Source organism: Carassius gibelio, chromosome B19, assembly GCF_023724105.1.
Source record: "Carassius gibelio isolate Cgi1373 ecotype wild population from Czech Republic chromosome B19, carGib1.2-hapl.c, whole genome shotgun sequence".
Classification (NCBI taxonomy): Eukaryota; Metazoa; Chordata; class Actinopteri; order Cypriniformes; family Cyprinidae; genus Carassius; species Carassius gibelio.
The window spans coordinates 30,228,565-30,240,642 of record NC_068414.1 but is presented as its reverse complement, the minus strand read 5'-3'; the positions used below and the strand labels follow the sequence as shown (position 1 = coordinate 30,240,642).

Here is a 12,078-nt window from a genome sequence, read left to right as displayed (position 1 = left end):
AAATGATGCTATTAATGAAATCATTTTCAAAGGCTCAAGAGACTAGTGATCCAACCAAACCTGACTCTTTGCTGCCCTCTTGTGATGGGTTGTACACATACAATTAATTTGGAAGTTATAGAAACAATAAAAGCTCACCATCTCGCCTGGTTTTCCTTGATCTCCTTTCTCTCCCTTCTCTCCTGGATTACCCTAACATTGAGGTGCAAACAATGAACATACATTAATTGAAATCAGATCAAATATCTGGTTCATTGATACAATGGCTCCAATAAGTATTTCAGAGCTTAAAAATAATGCATTGAATAACAAAGTATCAAAGCAAGTGGCATTTAGTTTCAAGAAAGACAGCACAAACACACTTTAAGCAAAAGGTGTGTTAATAGATGCACTCAAACTATTCTCAAAAAATATGATACAAAATGAAAAATACAAAATATATACTTGATTACTCAAAATAAGCTCAACACGAAGACAAAACTGATGACTTACCGGTTCTCCAGGTTCAGGAATTACATTGGCCACCTAAAGAATATCAAAACAGATCACTGTGAAATAATACTGTAAAACTATGAATTAATTCATCAATAAAAAGATCATCAGCTAAATCAATACATGATTCAAAATATATCTAAGCTCACTTTTGTGATTTATTACTCACATCAGATATCACTTATTATTATTATCATTACTTAAGTTATCTATAATTGTATATTTATATAGTTACATGTCAATTATCAGCTGTACTCACATTGCCTGGGACCCCGGCTGGACCCCTGGGGCCGATCTCACCCTGTATGAATGAAAAACAGTAACAGAAGTTATATCCTCATTCTGTCAGCATGTTAATTATCTCAGTAATGACCTCATGCCCTCAGGAAACCCTTTGCTGACAGTTTAATCCTGAACATGTGAAACCTACAGCAACTCATGGTCAAAAACGCCTTCTTTACTGTAGAATGCTGTAATGTTGATACAGCATATGTCACTTGTAGGCAATTGTGCATTTGAAAACAAAAATTATAATAATTAGTAGGTGTCTATTTTAGTCTTATTAAATAATTATAACTATGAAATAACCATGCACACAAACATCCAATATTAGTTTTCATGTTCTTAAAAGCATTAAATTTAAATGTATCAAAAATCCAGCACAGTAACATATTAAAACAGTAACACTGTAAAATATTACAACATTTTTAAAGAACATTCCTCATTCTAAAAATCATTCTTATTTGCTGATTTGCCGGTAAAGAAACATTTCTTATTATTATCAGCATTGAAAATGGTTGTGCTGCTTAATAATTTTGGATCAAAAGAACAGCATTTATTTGAAAAAGAACATTTAACTATTAATTTTACTATCTGTTTAAATTTTTGACCAACATTTCATCATAAAGTAATCACTGTCTGCATTTTCTAAGCTTTCTCTTGCCTCTCACCTTGTCTCCTTTCTCTCCTTTCGAGCCAATCGGTCCCTCTTTTCCGCTCTCTCCCTATAAGAGCGACAGAGGGATGAAATCTGACAAAAGTACGACTCAAATAAAATTAAATCTCATTAGTCTCATGCAGAATATGTTTTATATATATATATATTTTCTCACAATCTTTGCAGTGAAATACAGGCTGAACATGTTTTTTGTATTTTTTTATTTTATATGAGAAGCACCTAAGTGAACAGATGACTGTTCTCACAGTAAAAGAGTGTATTTTTTTTCTACAGCATAATCTATTGATTCTGTTAATCGATAAAACATCTGATTTTGACTTCAAAACCGTATATAGTGCTGTTCATATTAGTTCTGTCTTACTTGGCCTCCTCTCTCTCCTTTGGGTCCTACTGTGCCGACCTCTCCAGGCAAACCGGGCTCTCCCTGAGACAGAACAAGACACGAAGAGAAACACAGTTGTGTCATGTGTTCTTCTGTCAAGGCTCTGTCTAGACTGATTCAAGTTTTACATTCTATACCCGTTGACCAGGTGGTCCTCGTGGTCCTGGAGGGCCTTCATCTCCCTGAAAGAGAGAAACTTGCATTGATAAAAAAAAGGGATTTCCAAGCTAAATCTGAAATCAGTAGCCCACGCCACCCTTTACCTTCGGTCCTGGTCCGCCAGGGATGCCGTCCTGTCCGGGCTCTCCTCTTTGCCCCTAAACAGAAACACAAATAATTAAAACAGACTGCAGTACAACAAAAAACACATACGAAAATGTCAAAAACCAGATCTGGCCTTTAGTTGGGTTTCTAAATGATGAAGTTCACAGTTTGATTCATTAAAACAGCTCTAACCTTCTCGCCGTCGTTTCCAGGCAAACCATCCAATCCATCTTTTCCTGGCAGGCCCTGAAAAAGAATTAGCATCATTGTTTTTTACACTAAACTGAGGGTTGAGTTAATAGGGCAACAGATGATTTGTGCTTGAGGTCTCACTGGTTTTCCTGCTTCTCCTGATTTTCCCGAGAAGCCTCTTTCACCAGGTAATCCCTGTGAGAACAGACAGATGTGTGAATATCATCTGCTACTATGATGCGGCTCTAGATCAGTTTGCAAATAAAAAACAACTGAAAAATGTAAACTTACTGGAGGTCCTGTGTGTCCAGGGTTGCCTGGAGGACCAGGAGGCCCCTGAGGGCCCTAAAAAAAAGAGAAAATCAAAAAATTATTTCTGTAATCAATGTATTCACATTTTTCTTTTTACAACATTTTAACAATATTATTTTATTACTGTATTATATTATCACTGCATGTGATTCTATCAGAAACTTAATCTGACTGATGTTTATTCCTCTCGTAGCCACTAGAGTTCACTGTTACTCTAACAGTCTTTTTTTTATTTCATTAAGATAATAATGTGGCCATATAGCCATAATACTTCTTTTGCATAGCATACCAAGTATCCATATGCATGACATAAGTAAAAGACCTACTATTTGTTCAAATATTTGTTGTTGCATTGTGCCTTAAAATACAGTATACAGTAAACACATGTTGTTATTCCATTCAAAACATAAAAAAAAAAACACATTGACAAGAAAAATAAAGGACGAAGAGCTTGGCTCAGACTAAGAATGAATGCTCTGGTGGTTCTTACAGGGGGTCCTGGAAGACCATCAGCTCCTGGCAATCCTGCTTCACCTTTTTTACCCTGGACAGACAAAGAAGAGGATGTCTCATGAGTCTGTTAGGTAAAAGACATCAGTTCAAGTAGATAAGGAATAAGGACATATTTTATATACAAATATTAATAAATACATTTTTTTATAGAATTTCCGAAATTTATTCAATAATTTATAATTAAAAATAAACAGAGCTAATAAGAAATATGAAGTAACAAGATAGTTCATGAGATAAAATAAAACATTTTTTTTTAATCGCTTGGCCTGATAAGACTTTTATATATATATTAAAAAAGCCAAAACCACTATATTAACAGTAGGAAAAAAATGTATTCCATGTGAGAGGTCATGTGGAGTTTTGTGTGTCATCTATTAATGACTTCCTGAATGAAACCTTCTATCCAAGGCACATAGCTAGGGTTGCACTGCCCTCTGCTGGACAAACAAGAACTCACACTTATGCTCATTTTGTTCTGTTCTATAGTCTATAAAAATAACAAATACAAAAGTACTTTAGGCAACAATATTTTAGATCTACTGACTGAAGTTTTTCCCGTGTTTATATATTTAAAACAGAAACAGGACACTGAGGCCAAACATATAGAGGGGTTTATATTTTACATTATAAAAAAAGACAACAGCCCATTTTATAATCACAGATTATGATTTGCAACTTTCAGCTAGTTGGTTTTAGGGATATGTCATGGGTGTAGGTTTAGGGGGGGACGCAAGGTACTAGTCCCTATCAATATTTTGAGATGACAAATTTGCCCCCACCAATATTTAGCAAGCTCCTTTGAACTGCTATTTGGATCTTTGCACTGCTATTTGGATCGATTCTAACGGCCAGGACGACGACAGTATAAGAAACGCCGTAATTTGATTGGCGGCGGGGTATCTGACAGGCTACACGCGCGGGCCGGGACTACTTTTGTGCTTGCACTAGCAGCGAGCGGGTGTGTGTGCGCGCGCATATTGACGACGCCGACGGTAAGTTACCAGGGCTGTCTCTCTGACACATACAAAGGCCAGGGGGGGGGGGGGGGGGTTGCCCCTTTTTGTACTTTGTAGATGCCACCCAAGAAGAAGAATGGGGACATAAGAAGCTTTTTCATAAAGCAGAGTCAGAGTGTAAGTAGGCAAAATAACTAGCTAGCCACAAGAAAAAAAAAAAAAAAAAAAACTAGCAGTAGTGACTGACCAGGCTTTCAAATGCATATTCTTGGTGATAGTATTACCCAGGATGATAGAATGCTACGTTAGCAAGTAACTGAATGTCAATTAGCCTGTACCTTAACATAGAATCTTTTAGTCAACATAAACGTGAGTGTACTGGAGGGTAAATAGTGTTTATAATAGAGAAAGGTTATTATATTTATTTATTTATATTTTTTCTTGTGGCAGAGTATTTTTTGTTAGTGTAAATACTAATGTACATAATTTATGTTAATAAAACGTTTGGTTGTTCAGCATTACACAGTTTTAGATCTTTATTTTTTGAGAGTGCATTTTTGAGATTATACAGTTTTACTAAATCACCATTAAATCACTGGTATCGTACAACAAAATAATTCCGGGGGGGGGGGGGGGGGGGTTATGGGGGTGTCCCCACCAAAGCTGAGACCAATATTTCGAATGCATTACAGTGATAAGAGCTTGAAATAGAGGGAGACTCTTTTTAGCGTCTCACTCAGGGCTTCCTGCCGTTCTGCAGTCGTGCGTCATTCTCCACTCACTCAAGCACCACCCGCAGTGTTTCTGAGCTGAGCGCAAGATCTGTTAGATTCCCTCACTAAGAGCTCCTGACAGTGTCTCCCGCTGGGACAGAGAGGACTCGGGCTACACTCAGAACACCTGCAGCCCGCTGAGTTACAGGAACTGTGCACCCAAAATCAACAAAACAAAACGTAGTCAAAATTACTACTGCATATGCAATAGATTTGTGTGAGGAACAGAGTGAATCTGGTTTACTGGTTTCAGAAGGGTTTCAGGCACTTTCACTTTAATTACATTATTTAATCAATTAATGTATGCTTGTTAGAAAAGTATAAACTATTAATCAGATGAGAGAAAGCATATAGTAGATCATGTAACGATGACAACACATCTGTTGTGGATCACAGAATGTAGTAAATCATATTGATTTGATACAAATATGAGGGTGAATGAATAACGGCAGAATTTTCATCGAAACACTAAACTTTCTCTGTTTGCTTGATTGTTCTTTTTTAGAGCTTTTATTCAAATGCCATTATTATTTTGGGGAAGAGACAATGTTTTCCAAGTATTCCGAGAACATTTTAATGATGCTGTCATCTCATGGGTTGGAGGCCATTTGAACATCTCCTCTCTCTCTCTCTTCCTAATGAGCTCGGCGCTTGAATCTGACCCCACAGAGCACTCAAAAACAGCAGAACCTGCACCGAGAGCCGCGCTTCCCAGCAGCCAGTCTCTATGGTTACCACAGATCAGGTTCGAGGACGTCTTACATCTCCATTAAAAGCAGCTGAGGTGGATTGTTACAATAAAATACAAATGTCCTACCCTATGTCCGTTCTCACCCGGCTCACCGCTCAAACCTGGAGGTCCAGGTGGGCCCTGAGGAAAAACAACATAAACAATGGGCTAATTACAAACAATAGTCCAGTAGCAGACAGAGAAGATATGATGCTTCTTATTTTCAGAAAAAGACCATGAATGTGATATTTTATGATATACAGTGACCCCAAAAAAGGGTCTGGAGTTTGAGTTTAACGTTAATGTCCATTCTGTTCTAAATGTGTCATGTAAATCTATAGATACATTCACATAAGTGCTTGCACATCGACACAAACACAGAATTGAACAGAAATACAGGTCACACTTTATTTTAAGGTCCAATTCTCACTATTAGCTAACTATTAACTTTGACTTTTGCCTCAATTAACTCCTAATTTGCTGCTTATTAATAGTTTATAAGGTAGTTGTTAAGTTAAGGTTATTGGGTAGGATTATTGATGTCATGCATTATATGTACTTTATAAGCACTAATGAACAGCCAATATGTTAATAATAGACATGCTAATAAGCAACTAGTTATTAGTGAGAATTGGATCCTATACTAAAGTGTTAGCGAATTACACTAATTACATCATTCCTTGACATTTTTCCAACCTATGAATAGCACAATAATGCCAACCATTATCTTAAAGTGACCCACTAGTGTGTAACACAGCTAAATGAATGAAAACATGAAAACGAACCCCAAGCCGTTTCATGTTGAGGTCAATATGAAACATTAGCATATTTCCCGCCCACTTTCCAGTCTTTTCGTGTTGGTCTGGATAAAAATGCTAATTCATTCTTTGCCACTAAATGCCACTTTTGGAGCGTTAAAATAGCGGTTAAGTAAACAGTAAATGCATATTATAAGACAAATAAAGTGTTTTTTGACCTTGCATCAATGTCAACCTGTTGTTGGGAACTTTGAAAACCAAAAAATGAACCTTTCATTATTTATAATAGGGGCACTTTAAATTGAATTAATAAAAAATGTGTGGTTTAATAGACACAGATGGGAGGAATAGATGAGGCAGTCAGCTTTTTTTTCAAAACTAGCTTCACAAATTCTTCTTCAATGTGCATTTTTAAAACAGTGAAACTTGTTTGAGAGAGCATATTATCACAAAATATATCGTACAGGAGGTCCAGGTGGGCCTTCCCCTCCCGGGGATCCTCGTTCACCAGGGAGGCCCTGGAAACACAAACACACAGTTACAAGAATTCTCGACAAAAGCCAAGTTTAAGACTCATCTTCTCAACAGATTGCACACTTACAGTCTCCCCCTTGAGTCCTGCCAGCTGAACCTGAGGAAAAACACAAGAGCTACTCCATACTGCTGCTTTACAACACGATTCACTCAATTAATGAATCAAACATCTTACCCCATCGCCAGGTAATCCAGCAGGACCTCGTTCACCCTAACAACAAACACAGTGTTTGAAAAGATTTACTGAGTAGTTAATATAGATTCATATTGATATTGATATTCTGGGTGGAGTTAAACCATAGAGGATCTGTCTGTACTTCAAGTTACAACATCTGATAGAGTACTATTTGAGTTCCTGAAAGTGTGCGGGACAGAGAGCGAGAGATAAAATGACACAGATAGGTTGAATTTTTTAAGGGGCATCTTTGTGGATGAGCCTGAGAAATACAAGAAAGACGCATGTGTTTTGAGGTTTTAGTTGAAAATAAGTAAGAGTCAAATATATCTGGGGGAATTACCAAGAAATACAAAAGGACTTTGTGTTTGGAACAAACTGAGGGTGAATAAAAGACTTGTCCAGATCTTTCAAAGCCAAGCAACAAGCGTCTCCGAAAAGCATCTCTATACCTTTTCTCCTTTTACTCCATCTGGACCAGGAGCACCAACCAGCCCCCTAGGACCCTGGATTTAGAGAAAATAAAAGAAAGGAAGTCATTTAGGTAAAACATATACTTACTTGACATAAGCTCACATTAATATCTTCTACATGCAGTGTGCATCCATGCTGCGCAAAACAGTGCATGAAAAATTAAATACAGAAATGCTCTGAATACATACGTCTTTTCCTGGAAGTCCTGATTTCCCTGGAAACCCGTCTAAACCTGGTTCACCCTGAACAACATTTGAAAGCGAGACGTCATCAGATGGAAGAATTGCGTAATCAAGAGTGACAATAGAAACATTTATAATATTACAAAAGATTTCCATCTTGAGCTTTCTGTTAATCAACACATCCTGAAAAAAAGGATCACAGTTTCCACAGAAATATTACGAATATTAATAACAAGACATGTTTCTTATGCAGCAATCAGCATTTTAGAATGATTTCCGAAGGATCACACAACATGTTATGATTCTGAAAATTCAGTTTTGTATCATAGGAATATATTATATTACTATATTTTTGATCAAATAACTACAGCCTTTCTTTCAAAAACATTCAACAAATCTTATTAGCGCCAAACTTATAAAAGATGCTAAATATGCAGTAAATTATGTCCTGTATTCTGCTTACAATTTTGCAAAGATTTCATGAAATAAATGACTACTACTTCAACACATATGCCTTTATGAGAACAAGTATTATTATTATTATTATTATTATTTTTATTATTACAATCATATGTCACAATCTCCCTTTCTATTCCCTAAATTCTAAATTTATGTCCCATAAACAGTATACAGGTTTGGAATGACAGCTTTAATTTTTTATTTTTTTATTTATATATTGTTTTTTTTTTGACACTTCATTTCAAATATGAAATATATAATCTACATTAATACAGAAAACAGCAGGAGGAAAGCTGAGGAGGGGATGGGAATGTGACTAACATAACAAAAACATATGCAATATACACTATGCAGATGCGTTTCAGGTCAGAAATTGAGGAAATATAATGGAGAATTCGTCTGTATGATGTATTTATTTTTAATTCAAGGCCATTTGAGTTCAACTGAAAAACCATTCTCACAAAAGCATAATCTGACATTTCCTATTTCAATGAACCAAGCACTGGTTCTAAATATATATCCGTTTGCACTGACTTACCAGCATTCTTACCATACTTGCAATGCATTTTCGCCTAAACTAAGCTTATTTTCCATGTTCAAATATTTAACATAATAAAACAGCTGTAAATAGTTCTGAAATATTGTTTGTTTGAGCGTCCCAACCAGCCAAATATATCAGCTGAACCAATCGCATGAGTTGGGGGCAGGACTGTGTGTTTGCCAGCCAATGAGAGACGGGCAGTGATGTATGGAAACCTGTAGGTTCCATTTTCAGTTCCATTTTCTCTAAGTTAGTTTCAGGAAAGTCATATTTGGCTTAAAAGCCGGGAGCGGATCGTCAGACAGACTGAAGAATGAAGGCAATGCTCTACCGTGTGAAACTGCACAACGCCCACACAGAACAGGATATATGTATATATATCTGCATCAGCACTGTGACATCTGTTTGAGTTATTACTCTGCTGCATTCACTCTGCAGAAACATTCCCTCTGTAGCAGTGTACAGTAATGTACAGTAATTCGTGACAATGACTAGTTTGGGCTCTGTCCAAGTTTTTCCAAAGCATTAAAACTAATACAGGGGCGCTGACAAGGGGAAAACAATCGGGAACATTGTCCCAGGCCTTTTAGTGGGTGGAGGGGGTCTGCAATGACAGACTAATCTAGATTATTATTCCAATGTTTAATACTCAATACTAATACTAAGCCTAAGTACCGTATTTTTTGCACTATAAGGCGCAGTTAAAAGCCATTCATTTTCTCAAAAAACGTCAGTGCGCCTTTTAATCCGGAGTGCCTTATATATAGATCATTGCGCTCTGTCATAATGTTGACATTCCCTTAAGCACAGCTCCATTTAGTGGATGCATAACACAAACCCAGTCAAACGTTTGACTGCAGTATCTTCTATTCTATGCGCCTTATAATCCGGTGCGCCCTATATATGAAAACAGTTCTAAAATAGGCCATTCATTGAAGGTGCGACTTATAATCCAGTGCGCCTTAAAGTGCGGAAAATATGGTAATGATATTTGTGCTAACAGTTATGATTGACAGGTGTTAGTCATCTCTTACCCTTTCTCCAGAAGCTCCTTTGTCTCCTTTACCTCCAGTAACACCCTGATGAAAAACACAACACACTCAATATCTTACAAATGTCACAGAGAAGAACACTGGATGCACTGGTTACGATCTGTCCCGAACGGCTGTAACACAACATTGTGGATTCAAAGTCTGAATTTCAATTCGTTTCTGATGTTGAAATCATCTACTGAAGCCAGTTTCAACTTAAATAAATATGTAAAACAATAAAATACAAAACTCAATTAAAATGTATGAAATAAAAAGGTTACTGTGTAGAATAAGAACTAAAGTCACACTGGGCAGATATAAAGACACGTTTATGAGAAATCATGTTGCAGCTGTGAAATATAAAGTACCATTAATTGATAAAGTCATAAGTATGAAGGTGGAAACAGGCTTTCATAATCATCAGTATATGGTTTAAAGGCGCAGATCATACTTACAGACACCCCCTGAGGACCTGGTGCTCCGGGGGGACCTGCATCACCTTGGATACCCTAAATAAAAACAGGAGACCCAAAAGTGATCCAGATCATGTTAAAAACTACTAAGCACATCTAACACAGTTTAGAAACTAGCATGTCACCAAAAAGTGATAAAAAAAGAGAAAATAATGGAAAGAAAGCACTGTCAACTGTAAATGTACAGTGGAGTGTTTATTGCATTATTTACAGCTGCTTCTAAATTTGCTGTCTTATGTGACATCAGCAAGATCGAGAATTAATTTTAAAGATGTCATCACATACTACTTTAGCATTTATCATCATAAAATAATTTAATATTAAGATACATCACATCACATTCCCCCAAAATTAATTATGGTGAGCAAATACTGACAATTAGGACATGCAAATTTCTGACACTAGTCTAATCAAGCATATCTTTACTGTTCTGTCTACGGAGGTCTCACCTTCGGTCCGAGAGGTCCAGGTAACCCAGCTTCACCTGCAACTCCTTGTTCACCCTGTTCATCAACGTGCCAATGTCAATATCAAAATCAAAATATACCTTCACCCACGAGCAGATAAACTTTCCGTCACTCACTCTCCCTCCTTTATCGCCTTTTTTCCCAGCCAGACCAGGTAAACCGTCTGATCCCTAAAAAACATAAAAAAAAAAAAATCATAAAGATTAAAGTCACTTATTAACACATCTATGGAATCAAGAATGCTTAGAAAAAAAAAATATTGAAAAAGGGGGTAAAATAACATTTTTATCATCGTTTTTATTCAGTGTACTTTGCAGTCCAAAGAAGTTATTTTCTTTTCTGCTGCTGTAATCAACACTGCACAGAATTCCACACACGTCATTGACACACGTCTCCAAACTCAGTTTGTTTGTATGTACACAGGTCTTACTCTTTCTCCTCTTTCTCCTCTGGCCCCAGGTTCCCCACGCTCGCCGTTGTCCCCCTGTGAAGAGAGACGGGATTTCAGCATGGCTTTAAAACAAGATGTCATCACTTTGGACATGGCCACAAGTGACCCCTGACATGTGTCCAAAGGTGGCCAAATATGTTCCTGTGAAAAAAAAACTGAGCTTATAACCCATATTTCTAAAACAAGACCATCAAACTGGCTAACCAAAAACTCACCACGCAAAGAATCCCATACTATAAATGCATATAATTATGTAGAAAGGCTTGTGAGATCATAAGAGGCCATGTTAGTAGGCTGTAGTTTTCTTCTGTTCAATACAATTAATCACACACTAATGCTAAACACCACTAAGGTGCCATTATATCTTGCCTTTCAGACATCTCCTGCAATTCTAACAGTAAAAGAGAAAAGCTTTTATGACCTGATTATAGTAAAGACTTGACACACAGCAGCGGGCAGCTTGATTTCTTTTCTTTAATTTCTCTCAAACTTCTTCACACTTTGATAAAGTCAGTGGATAACTGACAAATGCCATCAAAGTAACACACACACAAAATAACCACAGTTGAGAACTACAAACCCAGACAGCATATTGTGGATGCAAACTGGTTTGATTTCAGTTAGTTTCTAAGTGGCGTAGCCTGGGTGTGCCTGTGCCACCCACAGTGGCAGCTGGCACACCTACAAATAGATGCGGAATTATTTTTTATAGTCTCAATAAATTTTTTTTTACTAAACTTGGGCTATTGTTGTATACTTAGAATATATATATATATATATATTATGTTCGCGACTCGGTTGATTCAGATCGGCACTTCGGAGCAAGTTCGCGACTCGGTTGATTCAGATCGGGACTTCGGAGCATGTTTGAGATTTTTTTAAATTCATATCTGGACAACAAAGCATGAAGTGTTTGTCAAAAAGTTAATTGGTGATAAATGAATATTTGGACTTGAGGCTT

The 12,078-nt window shown here is 36.9% G+C and overlaps 1 protein-coding gene across 1 annotated transcript in view; it reads right to left on the bottom strand.

Moving 5' to 3' along the window:
• Positions 1 to 12,078, bottom strand: part of LOC127978650 (collagen alpha-1(XXII) chain-like) — a 53,125-nt gene that overhangs the window by 15,985 nt on the left and 25,062 nt on the right. Inside the window, exons 13-34 of the mRNA XM_052583450.1 lie at positions 11,097 to 11,150; positions 10,783 to 10,836; positions 10,649 to 10,702; positions 10,182 to 10,235; positions 9,730 to 9,774; positions 7,702 to 7,755; positions 7,492 to 7,545; positions 7,040 to 7,075; positions 6,932 to 6,961; positions 6,795 to 6,848; positions 5,660 to 5,713; positions 3,091 to 3,144; positions 2,580 to 2,633; positions 2,430 to 2,483; positions 2,289 to 2,342; positions 2,096 to 2,149; positions 1,970 to 2,014; positions 1,812 to 1,874; positions 1,443 to 1,496; positions 752 to 793; positions 493 to 525; positions 139 to 192 (exon numbers count right to left, since the gene is read on the bottom strand). Of these exons, the coding sequence (XP_052439410.1) occupies positions 139 to 192; positions 493 to 525; positions 752 to 793; positions 1,443 to 1,496; positions 1,812 to 1,874; positions 1,970 to 2,014; positions 2,096 to 2,149; positions 2,289 to 2,342; positions 2,430 to 2,483; positions 2,580 to 2,633; positions 3,091 to 3,144; positions 5,660 to 5,713; positions 6,795 to 6,848; positions 6,932 to 6,961; positions 7,040 to 7,075; positions 7,492 to 7,545; positions 7,702 to 7,755; positions 9,730 to 9,774; positions 10,182 to 10,235; positions 10,649 to 10,702; positions 10,783 to 10,836; positions 11,097 to 11,150 (1,104 nt within the window). The remainder of the gene's footprint in view (positions 1 to 138; positions 193 to 492; positions 526 to 751; positions 794 to 1,442; positions 1,497 to 1,811; positions 1,875 to 1,969; positions 2,015 to 2,095; positions 2,150 to 2,288; positions 2,343 to 2,429; positions 2,484 to 2,579; positions 2,634 to 3,090; positions 3,145 to 5,659; positions 5,714 to 6,794; positions 6,849 to 6,931; positions 6,962 to 7,039; positions 7,076 to 7,491; positions 7,546 to 7,701; positions 7,756 to 9,729; positions 9,775 to 10,181; positions 10,236 to 10,648; positions 10,703 to 10,782; positions 10,837 to 11,096; positions 11,151 to 12,078) is intronic.